The 16,426-nt window shown below is 43.4% G+C and overlaps 3 protein-coding genes across 21 annotated transcripts in view; 1 reads left to right on the forward strand and 2 right to left on the reverse strand.

Annotated features, from left to right (window-relative positions):
* LOC105494874 (cilia and flagella associated protein 57) overlaps positions 1 to 283 on the reverse strand; it is a 76,204-nt gene extending 75,921 nt beyond the window's left edge. For 4 of the 5 annotated variants that reach the window (XM_011763800.2, XM_011763795.2, XM_071094646.1 and 1 more), the window contains exon 1: positions 161 to 283. The gene's annotated coding sequence lies outside the window, so the exon portion shown is untranslated. The remainder of the gene's footprint in view (positions 1 to 160) is intronic. The other variant, XM_071094637.1, reaches the window with a different exon arrangement.
* Positions 178 to 8,638, forward strand: LOC105494876 (EBNA1 binding protein 2). The gene is given in 11 exon segments (XM_011763801.3): positions 178 to 304; positions 307 to 333; positions 472 to 560; positions 644 to 727; positions 962 to 1,134; positions 1,735 to 1,858; positions 3,557 to 3,646; positions 5,345 to 5,420; positions 5,654 to 5,747; positions 8,142 to 8,304; positions 8,453 to 8,638. Coding segments are annotated over 11 exon segments (1,083 nt in total). The 5' UTR covers positions 178 to 192; the 3' UTR covers positions 8,504 to 8,638.
* Positions 5,381 to 16,426, reverse strand: part of LOC105475840 (cilia and flagella associated protein 144) — a 23,192-nt gene continuing 12,146 nt past the window's right edge. For 8 of the 15 annotated variants that reach the window (XR_011622061.1, XR_011622070.1, XR_011622069.1 and 5 more), the window contains one exon: positions 16,140 to 16,330. Coding sequence is in view for 3 of the 15 variants with exons in the window: in XM_071094702.1 (XP_070950803.1) it covers positions 16,223 to 16,330 (108 nt within the window). In the remaining 12 variants the exon portion in view is untranslated. Of the gene's footprint in view, positions 5,517 to 5,729; positions 5,925 to 8,312; positions 8,460 to 16,139; positions 16,331 to 16,426 lie in introns of those variants that run through there. The other 7 variants (XR_011622045.1, XR_011622058.1, XM_071094711.1 and 4 more) reach the window with 4 other exon arrangements.

Raw genomic sequence — 16,426 nt, forward strand, 5'->3', positions numbered from 1 at the left:
GCCCTCCCCGCTCCTTGCCCCTCCCCTTCCCCCTCTCCTTTCCCCTCCCCCGGGGTCCTCCTGCGCGCCACCGCATCCCCGCGTCTCCTTTTTCTGCCTTTTCCTTTGTACCCTCACTGCTACCAGCTCCTTCTGGCGACCCCCAGGTACCCGCTCCCACCTTTCACTTCTCTCTGGGTCAGCAGACCACGCATGTATCCACAGGCACTACCTGTGCGGATCCTAAGCAACCCGGGCACTTTCAAACGCCGTAGCGGTTCCTATAGCAACGACAAACCGGAAGTATGGTTTGCCGCCGGAAGCGGAAGCCCAATCAAAAGTTTAGCAGTAGCTGTGAGTTGCTGGCCCTGGTGCGACTCTGTGGCACGTGGAGCCACGGCCTGGGACTAGGGGGCTGAAGGCAGGCAGCGGCGGCCAGGGCCGCCCTCTGCTAGCCGCTTGGGTCTCGGGATACCCCGCTTCTTCTTGTAGGTGTGGGACGTGCGTGCGGCGAGATGGACACTCCTCCGCTCTCGGATTCGGAGTCGGAATCCGATGAATCTCTTGTCACAGACAGAGAGGTAAGTCTCAGCAGAGCTCGCGGGGCTGGGCATGGGAGAGGGGGTCTTACACCCCTGGGAGTGACCGTGATTGTGTCCTGCAGTTGCAGGATGCGTTTTCCCGAGGGCTTCTGAAGCCAGGCCTCAATGTCGTGCTAGAGGGGCCGAAGAAGGCCGTGAACGACGCGGTGAGCGCGGGCACAGGGTCGGGGGTACTCGGACTTGGGATGCGCACCAGCCGCTGTTGGGCTTGGGAGACCGATTCTTGTCCCAGGAAAGATGCACCCTGAGCCTTGCCAAGAGGGTCTATTACCTGTCTGCGTATTGGGGATTAGCGCTTTGTCCCTTTGCCTAACAGCCTGTGCTTGGGAAGAACAAACTCAGAGTCCCCTTCTTATGAGCTCAGTGTCTGGATTTCCTAGAATGGCCTGAAGCAATGTTTGGCAGAATTCAAGCGGGATCTGGAATGGGTTGAAAGACTCGATGTGACACTGGGTCCGGTGCCAGAAATCGGTGGATCTGAGGCGCCAACACCTCAGAACAAGGACCAGAAAGCTGTTGATCCAGAAGACGACTTCCAGCGAGAGATGAGTTTGTATGTTTTCAAATGTTGGAGAAGTTGAGGATCCTTGTGCAGGAGAGTGGGAAAGGGGAAATTAGTAAGCCTGCACTCAGAATAAGCTTAGGGGTAGGGAGAGCAGCTTCTTTTGACTAAGAATAGCTAGAAGATTCTCGCTGTTTGAGAGGAGAGCTCCTTGGTCCACAGTCACGATTCAAAGTCCAGTTTAGGGACTAATTTGAAATATTCATGTTAAAGCTTTTTGTGCATGCTTCAGTTAAAAAAAAAAACAACAAAAAAAACCTTGCTTATGGGATGTTCTTGTGTGGAATTGCTTTAGTAATTACGTAAGAATCCATAATCGACATTAGTTTGTGTTAATGGGTACCTTTAGAGTAGTCATTCTCTTAAAACTATTTTTAGCAATACCCCTCCCCTTTTTAAAAACTGGTATATGTCTACATTTCTTTTAGATACTAAATCAGTGAGGTTTGGTGACAGTTTTTGTTTGTTCTTGCTAATGGAGGTCAGATTTTGAGAGTCCTTCTGAGCTTGGATAACTCATGAGAGGCAGTGAAAAGGAACGTAAGGCCTCTCTCCTTCACCTCATTACACATTTTGTCCCACAATTCTCAGCTACCGCCAAGCCCAGGCCGCAGTGCTTGCAGTCTTACCCCGCCTCCATCAGCTCAAAGTCCCTACCAAGCGACCCGCTGATTATTTTGCAGAAATGGCCAAGTCTGATCTGCAGATGCAGAAGGTAAGAAATAGAAATATTCCTCTGGAAAGCCAAAATTTTGTACTTAAGCATATTCAGCTGGCTTAGAAAGATAGCTGTGAGCCCAATAATGGGGAGCCAGTTGTTAGAGGACAATTATTACCTCTTCCATAGATTGACTACTTCAGAGTCATGCCAGTTACCACCAATTAGATGCATATGACATTTTTTCTAAAATCAGCAATTAAGGAGAGGAACAGTGCTGTGAGAAGTGTAGTCCTTGAGGTGAAGATGGCCCATTGCATTTCCTAGCTGGCTTGGTCATGGCATGGTGTGCAGAGAAGACAGCATTCTTGTGCCCTTGCCACTGGTAGTGCTAGAACTTGTAGACAATTACTTTTCTCTGGGCCTCAGTTTTCTCCTCTATAAAATGAGGGATTCTTAGATGGTTCAGATACAGTACAATTTAGAGTTGGGTAGAACTTGGACCTCATTTAACTTTGAAGGAGGGGATTGCCAGCATGTAACCAAGATATACTCAGCCCTCCATAGCTATGGGTTCAGCATCTGTGGATTCAGCCAACCTCAGATCAAAAATATTTGAGAAAAAAATTTGAAAATGTTGGAAAAAGAAAACTTGAATTTGCCATGTGCTGAGAACATTGAATCTGTGAGAATGACATGATGCGTAGCATTGAATTCAGTATTATAAGTAATCTAGAGACTATTTAAAGCAGTGGTCTGGCAACAGGGACCGGTTTCGTGGATGACAATTTTTTCATGAACTGGGGGAGGGGATAGTTCCGGGATGAAACTGTTCCACCTCAGATCATCAGGCATTAGATTCTCATAAGGAGCACACAACCTAAATCCTTTGCATGCTTTCACAGTAGAGTTCGGGCTCCTATGAGAATTTAATGCAGCCGCTGATCTGACAGGAGGTGGAGCTCAGGTGGTAACGCTCGCTTGCCTGCCACTCACTTCCTGCTGTGCGGCCTGGTTCCTAACAGGCCACAGATTCATAGCAGGTTCATGGCAGTCTGTGGCCCAGGAGTTGAGGTCCCCTGACTTTATACTGGAGGCGAGTGTAGGTTATATGCAAACGCTACACCATTTTTATATAAGGGACTTGAGCATCTGTGGATTTTGATGTCTGTAGTGGGTCCTAGAACTTATCCTCTATGGATACTGAGGGATGAGTATATTTAAATAGTACCCTGGGGTCTCAAACTGGATTTTAGGGAGCTTTTGTCATGGTAGTAGTTCACCTTCTCACTGTGAACTCTGTACAAGTTCTCACTGACAACTTCTCGTCCTTTAACTAAAATGTGTATGTTTGACTGAAAAGGCTAGGCACCTGATATCTGCGTGGATTTTTATTGTGTATGTGGTATACTAGAAAAGGACACTGAGGCCGCATACTGGTTTCCAGCCTCAGTCTACTGACAGTAGAAATGGGGAGAAGTTTGTCTTCTTTCCTGGGCTTCAGACAGGCAGTTTGTAAAATGAAACAGACAGCACACTGGAATTGGGAAGGTGACTTTCAATCTCTGGCTTCACTCTGACACTTTTGGTAAAGTGCTCAGCCTGTGGGCCCCATTGTCCTCAGGGGTTGGAATTGATGATTTACAAGTTGCATAGTTTAAAGAACAGGGAATATCTGTTCCCTGCTCTAGTGCATCCTAAGTAGTGGTCATTCCAGATTCAAATAACATAAACTGACAGCGTTTTGTGTTGTAGATTCGACAGAAGCTGCAGACTAAACAGGCTGCCATGGAGAGGTCTGAAAAGGCTAAACAACTGCGAGCACTTAGGAAATACGGGAAGAAGGTGAGAAGGAAAGTGTGCAGGGAACAGGAAGAGGCGGAGTGTGTGTGTTAGATGAGATTGCCGTGGTCTGACGTGGTCCCCTGAACTGAATGGAGCTGTGTGTTGATCGTGTGTTTACCATCTCTCAGTGTATGTGCTGGTATTCATGAGCACAGTCTTGCCTGGACATGAATGCTTCCCCAGGAGTAGTATGGTGACTGCAGGCGAGCCAGTCACCTCTCTGGTCTTCAGTTTTCATATCTATACACTGGGTCCAGATGAGTGGTTTCCAAACCAGACCTCAGCAAAATCACCAGGGGAAGTTTTTCAAAACAGAATTCTAGACTTCAGAATCCCCGGGAATCTGTGTCTGTTTTCCCCCTTCCCCAAAAGCTTTCCAGGTGATTCTGAAATGCATCCTGGTTTGGGATTCACTGGCCTATGTGATAATCATGTCCCTGAAGAAATTATCCTAATGATTGTCGTCCAATCTGAAAGATTGCCTGTGTGTTTGAACTGTGAATGTCTGAGTTCTAATGTAACACCAGATCAGGCATACCCTGAAACTTTTCTTGGTTTTCCTTTTTTATTTCATGGTCATCTAAGAACGAAGATGACGGGTTTTAAAGTTAGGATTGTGGGAAGACATGAATGTGAGGAAGATTGGCGTGGGTGTTAAGACTTTGTCAACATTTGGACAGAAGCAGTTGTGATCTGGGTTGCAGGACTCTTGTCCACATTTGGGGTCGTTTCACTGATACATTCTCAGCAGAGTAAGAATAGGCTGGGATCCTGTCCTCTACAAAAGGCCTGCTGCGGATTTATTATTTCTTTGATCTGGAGGTGGATGGTTGAGATTCTCTCAAAGACACCAATAAGTAATTTAACATAACGAAAATTACCAAAAGCAAAGACAAACTCACTTGGGCCTTTTAGTTCACTGTTCCTAATTTAAGGAAACATTGGGGAAGAGGTTGTCAGCTGGGGTGAATTTGCTCCCTAGGAGTTTTCTGTGACTGCCTGGTGATATTTTTAGTTGTCAAATTTGGGAGGGAGGGTACTACTGGCATCTAGTAGGTAGAGGGCAGGGGTGCTGCTAAATATCCTACAGTGCAGGACAGGCCCCTACGCCCCAGCAAAGAATTATTCTCTCCACACTGCAGCAGTATCAAGATTTAGAAAACCCCTGTTAGAGTATTATAAAGTATCTCCTTTTATCCTTCAGACTTTTTTCTTTTCTTTTCCTGGGGACATTGTTTTTTTCTCTTCCTTTTGGTTACTTTCATACCTAGTTACAGTGAGTTAAATAATCTGTCCAAATGTGATGTGAAAATTGATGTAGTCTTAAACATGATTTGCTTCAGTTTTGTAGGCAGGATTGTATAATAGGATGAGTGCTGGCTTTGGAGTCAAACAGCCTGGGTCATCTCAGCTGTGCACTTTTTCACTATGCAACTTGGGCAAGTTAACTTCTCTGTGCTTCAGTTTAGGGGATAACACAAATTTCAACTTCACTACATTGTTATGAGACAGATATATCTTCATCTATGAAGAATATACCTAGATCTGAGAATATACTTAGAGTCCCTAACACAGTTTTTGGCACATAGTAAATGTCAAAGGGTAGCAGCATTAATCATGGTGTTGCTCTTAAGACAATGTAGATACTGGAGTAATGGTATGGAATAGCTGTTAACAGTCCTTGTGTTCATATCACAGGTGCAAACGGAGGTTCTTCAGAAGAGGCAGCAGGAGAAGGCACATATGATGAATGCTATTAAGAAGTATCAGAAAGGTTGGTACATCTCTCTGCTAGGGGAAGAAGGGTAGCAGGTACTTTAGAGTTGATTTGGACACTTAGTGCTTTGGAGCCTTCTTGGTTGATGTGGACCTAGGTTTTGGGAATGGTGTTGGAGAGCAGGATGTGACTGTTAAAATCAGTGTAGCAAATAATAGCCTCATATGGTGGTTTAAACTTTTCTTCTTAAAATACAGTGGTGCTGATCACAATTACTTCTTCACTTACAGGCTTCTCCGATAAACTGGATTTCCTTGAGGGAGATCAGAAGCCTCTGGCACAGCGCACGAAGGCAGGAGCCAAAGGCCAGCAGATGAAGAAGGGGTGAGAAGTGTTTTGGCATGGTGTCTTTGGATCCCGTGAGGTGTGATGGGGCCACAGGTCACAAGGATGGCAGACATAGCACCTCCACCAGCACAGCCATAGAGTCCAGACAGTGCAGCTGCTGCCTGTGGCCGAGACCCCTAGCACTGTGTGATGGGCCCTTTTAGCCATGCCAGTCTTTGAAGAGTAAAAGAAGGCACTTTTTAAACTTGTGGTTTTTGGACAGAGTCTCAGTCTGTCACCCAGGCTACAGTGCAGTGGTACAGTCTTGGCTCACTGCAACCTCCACCACCTGGGTTCAAGTGATTCTTGTGCCTCAGCCTCCTGAGTAACTGGAACTACAGGTGTCCGCCACCACATCCAGCTAATTTTTGTATATTTAGTAGAGGTGGGGTTTCGCCATGTTGGCCAGGCTGGTCTTGAACTCCTGGCCTCAAGTGATTCACCCACCTCAGCCTCCCAAAGTGCTGGGATTATAGGTGTGAACCACTGCACCCATCCCAAGAAGGTACTTTTAAGTATGTGGCACCCTTTAAGTGAATGCTGAGTAAAAGTTGATTCCTCATCACACAGTGTGATGGTCGAGAGTTCAGACTTAGGGTTCAGATCCCGACTCTACCACTCAGTAGGAGGGCAGTTTTGAACAAGTTACCATACCTTTCTAAATGCTAATTGCCTCATCTGCTAAGTTGAGGAAATAGTGTCTGCCTCATAGTATGAAGATTAAAAGAGAGAATGTGGGCTCTCATTGTTCTTTCTAGTCCACTTTTTTGCATACCTGGATACCAGGCCTAGGGGAAATGATAATTTCCATGTAAGATAGTAAGTGCTATGATAGAGGCATTTGGGGATTAGTACTGAGGCAGCTTTTATAAATACCTGACAGGGTCTGGGGATGGGTTTCTGGAGGAGGGTTCGACTTGAGCATTGCTTGAAGCATGAGTAGGAATTAACCACGAGAATAGAAGAGAAGCTGGGTTTGGGAAGAAGTGAAAGCCTGAAAGAGCAAAGCCATCGAGATGTGAAATCTCAGGGGTTTGTGAGGAACAGTAAGCCCTTGGTGTCACTGGGAATACAGTGCAAAGCAAGGAGGGGTGCGATGTGGCTGGGGGGACCTGGGCTGTGGGTTTGCCTTGTTGAGGAGCTTGGGCTTTGTCTAGAAGGCAGTAGAGAGACTAAGTTGTAGGTTGTACTAATAATAATGAGCAGGTTATATTCATGTTTTTAAAAAGATTACAGTGGATTTTGTATAGGTGACAGACTTGAGGCAAGCTGAGAAAATGACAAGGAGACTATTGCAAAAGTCCAGATGAAAATGATAATAATCTGAAAGTGGCAACTGAGGGAGAAGAGAAGATGGATTGAAGAAACATTGAAGAGGTGAAATGAGCAGGACTTAGTAATTGACTTGGGTATAAAGAGTGAGAGAAGAACCAAGGCTGACTCTCACATGTTTGACCTGTGTGTCTGGGTTGGTGGGAGCAGTGCCAGCCTCAAGTGAGGGCATATGTACAGCAAGTAGAGCCAGTCCAGGAGATGACATGAATTTGGAGATGCTGAATTCAAGATTCCTATTGGATGACCAGTTTTACATTTGAATGTTATTCCATTTGAATGTTATTCGAATGCCTATAATTACATTTGAATGTTTACATTTGAATGTATTCATTTCATTACATTTGAATGTTACAAATGTAACATTAGATTTGGATGTGAACTGCATGTATTTACCCTTGAGAGGAATAGACACAACTGAGGGTGATTTAACAAGATTTGGTTAAAATAGAAAGCTTGCTTTTTTTTTTTTTTTTTTTTTTTTTTGAGACAGAGTCTTGCTCCACCACCCAGGCTGGAGTGCAGTAGCGTGATCTTGCTCACTGTAAGCTCCGCCTCCCGGGTTCACGCCATTCTCCTGCCTCAGCCTCCTGAGTAGCTGGGACTACAGGCACCCGCCACCACGCCCGGCTAATTTTTTGTATTTTTTTAGTAGGGACGGGGTTTCACCGTGTTAGCCAGGATAGTCTTGATCTCCTGACCTCATGATCCACCCGTCTCAGCCTCCCAAAGTGCTGGGATTACAGGCGTGAGCCACCGCACCTGGCCTAAAATAAAAAGGTTTCTAAAGACAGCAGGAAGCCACATGATACATGTAGAGCCTTCCCTGCTTGTTGCTTTATTTTCCTGCCCTGGTGGTCAGAACTGTAAATAGACGAGCTAGATGAGTTTGTCTAGAGAGGCTGTAGCATAGGATTGTGGGGCCAAGGATGAGATTCTGGGTTACAGACGTGCCTAAGGGGCTTTGCTTATAGAAAGGAAACTGAGAGCATTGCTGGGCCATCAAATTCATGAGAGTTTACAGTGCTGTGGGTGATGTCTAGGACCATTCTTTTCCAGGCCCAGTGCTAAACGACGGTATAAAAACCAGAAGTTTGGTTTTGGTGGAAAGAAGAAAGGCTCAAAGTGGAACACTCGGGAGAGCTATGATGATGTATCTAGCTTCCGAGCCAAGACAGCTCATGGCAGAGGCCTCAAGAGGCCTGGCAAGAAAGGATCAAATGTAAGTGAGCCCAGGTGTCCGGGTGAGGAGCAGGCTCAGCCTCCCCTCCCACTCCCAACCCTGCCCTCTCCCTTCAGTTATGTTCGTCCTCACCTGGGGCAGAAGGCAAGCTGCTATGTGACCAGATGTGGTATATCTTTTTCTGTAGAAGAGACCTGGAAAACGAACGAGAGAGAAGATGAAGAACAGAACGCACTAAACAGCATCTTTGAATACAAAGAACCAAGAAAAAGGAATGAAGACTCACAATTTCACAACACACTTTGATCCCTTCTGTTGGTGTCATGTTGTAAACATTTCTTTTAATAAACTAAATAAAAATTATTAAAGAACACATACTTTTGGTTAAATAGTCCAGACTAAAAGATTGAGAAGTTACTTTGCATTGCTATCTATTGATAATTTAGACATTGAGTTCAAATTGCCTTCATTTTGTGATAAATGGTTTAACTGACACCTCCCTCATTTCTTATGCCTCATCCTTCTAAGTAGTTATATTACAATCAATCCCCGTAAAGCTCAATGCCCATATTTTACAGGCGTGAGCCACCGTGATTTTCTTTGTGGTACAGCTTTTGGTTTTTCCTCCAGTTAACTTTCACCTTACATTCTTCTGCTTGCCTAATTTTCCTTCTGTATTCTTAGTTCTTTCCATATGCTTTATCATCTTACCCACTTTATACTTTTTCTCCTACAACCTAGTTACGCCACACAACTGTCTCTTTTTTTCTAGACCTTCTAAGTTGGTGCCATTATTTCCAGAATCCCATATTTTCCCATCTTAGCATATGCCTTCTTTTGCTGTGTACCATTTTTTGGTACCTTACTAAGAAAGGGAAAATAAGAGGTAAACTTTTTATCTCCTTACATTTCTGAAATTGCCTTTAATTTGGGCTGATAGGAATTTCCTCCTTAGAATTTTAGAATTTCACAGGCACTGTTTCTAAGTTGTATTTCAGTTCTACTTTTGGGAGAGAGATTTCTTTGATTTTTAAATTTATTTTTATTTTTATTTTTTTTTTGAAACACAGTCTCGCTCCATCGCTCAGGCTGGAGTGCAGTGACACAATCTCGGCTCACTGCAACCTCCACTTCCCGGGTTCCAGCGATTCTGCCTCAGCTTCCTAAGTAGCTTGGATTACGGGCATGCGCCACCACACCCAGCTAATTTTTGTATTTTTAGTAGAGACAGGGTTTCACCATGTTGGTCAGGCTGGTCTTGAACTCCTGACCTCAGGTGAACCACCTGCCTCTGCCTCCCAAAGTGCTGGGATTACAGGTGTGAGCCACTGTGCCCGATCTAAAATCATTTTATTGAATATGTATTTTAGCTTTCATTTCATTTATCCCCCAAGAGTTCCTTATTCTCAAATTGGTCATTTTTCATATCATTTTATTCTCTAGATGCAGTATCTTATATCTCTCAGGATATGATTATAATTCTAATTTTTTGATAAAGTTTCCTTCTGTTCCCTTCATTCTGTTTCTGCAGTCCGTGCATTTTGATCTCCCCTTTCCCATGTTTGAGCAGTAGAGTATTGTAGAAGCTAAGAAGCGTGGACTCCGGGGCCTGGCTCTGTTGCTTAGTTGCTGTTTGACCATAGGGAATTTAATTTGTATTTCCTGTGTCATCTCTGGCATAATATAGATGTATCTACCTCATTGGGTTCCCGTCAGCATTGGGTTAATCAACGTAAAACACTTAGAACATTGCCTGCCATATAATTAAAACATTATCCTAATATAACACGATAATCTGATAATCCCCTTTGATTAGGATTATTTTGCTGGGGTTTCTTTCCTTAATATCTGGCAAGCCTTGGTTGTTCATATTTGAGAAGTACTAGCATAGGCGGAAGCTCTGTGTAGGTGGTACGTTGAGTAGGCAGGCCACATTAATTGTTGGGCTTTACTCTGTGTTGATAGAGTGGTAAGCCATTTTACCTGCCCCTTCTCTCTCCATTCCAGTTTAGAAACCATATTTTATTTTTAAGGAAGTTAGAAATGCCTGAGAGCTATATAGTATCTTTGGCAGAAAGAATAACTTATTTTCACATTTTCTTGTAGCATTATTGGCACATGAAAAGGATATTTCTGGATTCATATAATACTAAGATTGTAATGTAGAACACAGATAATTTAGTTTTTATAAACTAATTTCAACTAACAAAACTGGTCACAGAGGTCACATGTCAAGAAGACAAAAATATTTACTCTGTCCTCTTTCATAATTCATGCCATATTATTGCATGGGGATAATGTATAACAGGCTCAGAAGCAGTTAGAGACTGAATTATGCAAGTAACACAGAGTTTCACAAAAGGAGAACACAGGTTAACAACATTTCACACTGATAAAGCCAAAGCCAAAAGTAAGTTACTAATGCAACATACTTTTACAGGCTTTGAAAACTATGCCCCCCCCTTTTACTTCCTTGGTGTTTTTCTTTTTTATTATAGAGCAAAGATTTACATATGGAATCACTTTCCTTAATTTTAGAAATATCCTTCGTAGAACTTATTTACATCACTTCTACCATTCTGACCTTCAAAATAAAGGATGTTCAAGGTGCAGGTAGCATTATGTCTTCTTTTTCTTTTGTAAAAACAAGGTCTCACTCTGTTGCCCATGCTGGATTACAGTGATATGATCATAGCTCACTGTAGCCTCAAACTCGTGGGTTCAAGCAATCCTCCTGCCTCAGCCTCCCAACTAGCTGGGTCTACAGGTGCATGCCACTATGCCTGGCTAGGTTTTTTTTTTTCTTTTTAATTTTTTGTAGGGACAGGGTCTTGCTCTACTGCCTAGGCTGGTCTCAAACTCCTGGGCTTAGGCAATCCTGCCTCGGCGTCACAAAGTGCTGGGAATACAGGTATGAGCCACTGCACTCAGCCTCCTTCATATTGCTTTAAAATAAATACAATCCCATTCATTGAAAAATAAGTAGGAACTTAGGAGTCCCCAGTACAGATTCTAATATGCATGAATTCAGTTATCAGGATGTAATTAAATAAGTTTCTCACCAACAATGTTCACATTTCAGTTACCGAAGTAATAACTGAGTAATTGCATAAAGTAGAAATAGTCGCCGCTAGCTCTTTAGTCCACAAATCACTCCATACATGACAGATGCATGAAAACTAATGACCATCACTTCTTTCAAAGTCTGTCCAAAATCAGCCACTGCATCTGTTATTCATTTCACACACACACACAGCAAAGTGTGTAGTTGTGTTGCCTCTGTCTTTAGCAATAAACTCATGCATTTTATAGAGTTGAAAGGGAATTGACCACCAAGGATTAATGTACACCAAAGAAACAAAAAATGATAGGGCACAGTGACTCATGCCTGTAATCCCAGCACTTTGGGAGGCCATCTGAGCCCAGGAGTTTGAGACCAGCCTGGGCAACACAGTGAGACCTCTCTACAAAAAATTTTTGGCCAGGCGCGGTGGCTCATGCCTGTAATCCCAGCACTTTGGGAGGCCGAGGCGGGCAGATCACAAGGTCAGGAGATCGAGACCATTCAGGCTAACACAGTGAAACCCCGTCTCTACTAAAAATACAAAAAATTAGCTCGGCGTGGTGGCGGGTACCTGTAGTCCCAGCTATTCAGGAGGCTGAGGCAGGAGAATGGCGTGAACCCGGGAGGCAGAGCTTGCAGTGAGCTGAGATGGCACCACTGCACTCCAGCCTGGGCGACAGAGTGAGACTCCATCTCAAAAAAAAAAAAATTTTTTTTTTAATTGGCCAGGCATTGGTGGTGTGCACTTGTCCCAGCTACTGAGGAGGCTGAAGTGGGAGAATATCTTGTGCTTGGGAGTTTGAGGCTGCAGTGAGCCATGTTTGTGCCACTGCACTCCAGTTTGGGTGATAGAGTGAGAACCTGTCTCAAAAAACTAAAAAAAAAAAAAAATTTTTTTTTTTTTTTTAATGGTGAGACTGGAAGTAAAATTTGAGTGCAACGCAAATGGAATTGTAGATGAAATAGCTGATACTGGTCTGTGAATGCTGTTGCCGTTCTAGAGACTAGATATACAGCCAGAGAAACCTTGTGAAGGCAAACTTAACAAATGAGGAAAGAGATGAAAAGGATAAAGATGTCTCCAGGGAGTGACACTAGTGAAAAACTTCACATTAAAGTGACTCTTGGAGATATGTAATGACACTGGAAGATCAAGTGATAAAATGTTGGAACTAAATCCAAACTTAGAAAGGAGTAAAGACAATTTGCCAAGGCATGGAAAAGATGCTTGTTCTATATTGTAAGTTATAGAAGGGAAAAAAGTAGACAAGCATGGTTTTTCATACAGAAATAAAACACTTGATTCTCAATGTTTCTATTGTTTTAGTCTACTAAATATTACTATTTTAATTTTGTTACGCATTGAACAGAGTTTTTAATACTTTCACACAATTTTTTTTCATTGTTTAGTTTTCGTTTCTAAGGCTTAAAGATTCATACTTTTTCTTTTCTTTTTCTTTTTCTTTTTTTCTTTTTTTTTTTTTTTTTGAGACAGAGTCTCGCTCTGTCGCCCAGGCTGGAATGCAGTGGTGCGATCTCGGCTCACTGCAAGCTCCGCCTCCTGGGTTCTCGCCATTCTCCTGCCTCAGCCTCCTGAGTAGCTGGGACTACAGGCTATGCCACCACGCCTGGCTAATTTTTTGTATTTTTAGTAGAGACAGGGTTTCACCGTGTTAGCCAAGATGGTCTCGATCTCCTGACCTTGTGATCTGCCCGCCTTGGTCTCTCAAAGTACTAGGATTGCAGGCATGAGCCACTGCACCCGGCCAGATTCATACTTTTTAAAAGGACTTTTGGACAATTTTTCTTTAAAGGTCACAGAACAATTGTAATTTTCCCCCAATGATGATTAAGATCGCTTTGCATAGTTTCAGCAAGCAGGACATTTTTGTAGTCCTGCACTATTGTGCGAAGTGAAGACTGACTATATATGCTTTTTTAGATGAGTATACAAAGTAACAGCTTTCTGTTTTTTGGGCAGAGTTGGGAAGGAGATGAAAGCAGAAAATGTGGTTGCTCTCTTTGCAGGAACAGAGCTACAGAAGCATATTGATTGCTTTCAGAGCACAGCCTTGTGATGAAAACATTCAGGCATTTAATCTATTTTATAATTTACACTGGATCATAAAACTAGACTCACCTTTCTGCATATCAACGAATCCACTTTTTATGCTGTTCTGAAAATTTAAATATTCATGAAGATAAATTCAAGTGTAATTATAAGAGGTACCTTTTTCACATTGAAGACTAGATGTCAAATAATGTTCCAGAACCTTTTGGTACAAGATTTTTTTGTTGTTGTTTGTTTGTTTTTTATTTTTTGAGACAGAGTTTCGCTCTGTCACCCAGGCTGGAGTGTAATGGCATGATCTTGGCTCACTGCGACCTCTGCCTTCTGGGTTCAAGTGATTCTCCTGTCTCAGCCTCCCAAGTAGCTGGGATTACAGGCACCCACCACCAAGCCCAGCTAATTTTTGTAGTTTTAGTAGAGATGGGGTTTCACCATGGTGGCCAGGCTGGTCTTGAACTCCTGACCTCAGGTGATCTGCCCGCCTCGGCCTCCCAAAATTCTGGGATTACAGGTGTAAGCCACCGCACCACGCCAGGCCTATGATCTTTAATTGGAAGTCATTGGACCTCAACTGCATACATGTAAACTAACTCTTCTGGGCAATCAGAAATTATATCTGATCATTATCCTGTATATTACCTACTACATTGCTGGTTGGACTACTTCCAGTACTAGATATGCAGTTTTGCTATAGATGATGGTAGCTATGATGATACCAAAGAAAAGGCTCTTTTTAGCCCAATAAAAATTTTAAAAGAACTTTGAAAACAAGCAGAGTGGATACATAAGAATTATGCATGTGCTCATGGAAAAGCAATTTCAAACAGACATGTAAAGGAAAATGAACCTATTCTATTCTGATATAAAAACAATGCACAGTATTTCATTTGCATTTTAAAAAACAGAACCAAGATTATGTGCAGCATTTACAAGTATCTTACCTTGAATCACAGTGCAGGATTCCACTGCTCCCCATCAGTGTACTCTGAATTTAATATGGGCTTCTGTGATATAAAATGGGGCAAATCTGCTGAGACTTGCCCTCAGGGTTTCCTTCCTTAACCAAACCCTATTACATATTGCAGGGTCCATGGCCTTCTTCTCAAAACAAAGAATTAAAATAAAAATCGAGATCCTAAGACAAAACATACCTAACTCTTTTTAAATAATGAGCAATGATTTCTTGTCATTAGATGCATTCCCCCTCACTCAGGAATAAGAGATCTTTAACGGTTTCTTCTTTATCCGCTTAGGCCAAAGAAAAAGCCAAAGTGATCACTATATATTAAAATTTAGATATTAATTTTATTTTCTCTAAGTTTTTATACTTCCTAGTTTTAAAAAAAATGCCAAAATGTTCATGTTCCGGTTTTCTATGGTTTAAATAGCAACTTAGGATGGCAACATTGGCTTCTGCGGTTTTACAAAGACAACTCCCTTGGCGTAATGGCCAACAAAGGATCTAGCCTGGTGGCAGCTGGGAACAAGTCTAACTTTCTGGAACTCATCAGTTGAGGCTTCAGTGGCAGCACACTTCTTTTCATTGGCCTGCTCCATTATCTCGTGAGTTGCCTCTTTGATTTCATTTCCACCCCAGCTCTTTTTTTTTTTTTTTGAACCTCAGTGCCTGGCTCAATGACATCTTTATGATCAGTTCCTAGATTACTTTCCTTACCTGCTGGCCCTTCTGTAAAGATTCCTTGGACTTCCTTCTGCCCCCTCCTCTCCTTGGCATCCTCTTTAAGAAGCTAAGCCTCCTTGAGGAAGAGATGGTATTGGATCCCTTGGGCCCTCCACACTTTCCTCAGGGACGTGCAGCAGCTGGGGATGCAGGAGACCAGATTTCTGCTAACACAGCCCCACCCAGTCATTTGGTCACTCTGGAGAGATCTGTGGCCCACATGGCCCTGCAGAGGTGGCACACTGGCTGCAGAGGCTGAGCAGAAGCTGAGGTGGCTGCAACTCTGATGCATGTGGTAGCTCAACAGGATGAGGTCCAGGAGGAACGTTTCGTAGCAGGAAGGGGAAAAGGAAACTGACTTCCCTGCTTCTTTCCTTAAAGGTCTCTCAAATGGTACTTTGTGGGGGTCTCTAGAGAAGTTTCATTATTTTTCCAGAGGGGAATACTCCATCTTCAAACCTAGGGTAAAAATGTAGTATATGTGTGGGTGGGCACCTGGGCTAGGGTTCAGCCTTCTTTTTGTAGATTTTCACAGATTGTTTTCAGCTCCATGCCTGACTCATGCCTTGTGTTTTAGTATCCCTGAGCCCTGGGCTTCTCCTCTTCCCCCAAGAATAACCCCCCAGCCTCCAGCGCGGGGGAGATGTTATAAACCTGGCTCCTGGTGTGTGTGGGGGTGGGATTACCCCTACCCACATCCAATTTCAGTTCTCTGCTTCACATCCCACTCTGTCTCAGAGTCCTGAACCTCTATCTAGAGTTCTGGAAGGCCTGTGCTCAGAGGCGTTCCATCAGCTTGCATTTTGTGGTTCCTGCCATCCTCCTCCATCAGCTTTCTATCTCCTGAACACACTTCCAGTTTTTTTCTGTTGGTAACATTTTCCTTCCATTCTCTCAGTGGTGGGTTTTGTATCCCTTTGTGATCCTTTATTAGTATTAGGAAGGCAGAGCAGATGATTGTGTGCAATTAGCCCACCATCTTTATCTGATTTCTCACTTTACTTTACCACACAAGGATTTCAACCAGTGGACTCAGCCAGAAATGAGAAAAGTGAGACTTGACTTTAAAGTTATATTTTATTTCTCTGGGCTGTGCACACTTAGGGCATTAGATCCACAGATGGGCTCCTCTGCTGGGATGCTACTTGTGGCGATCATCTCCTAAGCCCCATGTTTTAGCCTTGTACAGAGTGATGTCACTGCAGATCCTGAAGTGATTCAGCCTGCGGTCATGGCGTTCTGGGTTGACCTAGAAAGGAGGATGCAGAATCAGGAAGAAGTCTGTGAGGATGCAGGAGGACCTGGGTTTGTAGTCAATGGACTTGGCTTATATCAGGCTTCACCC

This window comes from Macaca nemestrina, chromosome 1, assembly GCF_043159975.1.
Source record: "Macaca nemestrina isolate mMacNem1 chromosome 1, mMacNem.hap1, whole genome shotgun sequence".
NCBI classification, from domain to species: domain Eukaryota; kingdom Metazoa; phylum Chordata; class Mammalia; order Primates; family Cercopithecidae; genus Macaca; species Macaca nemestrina.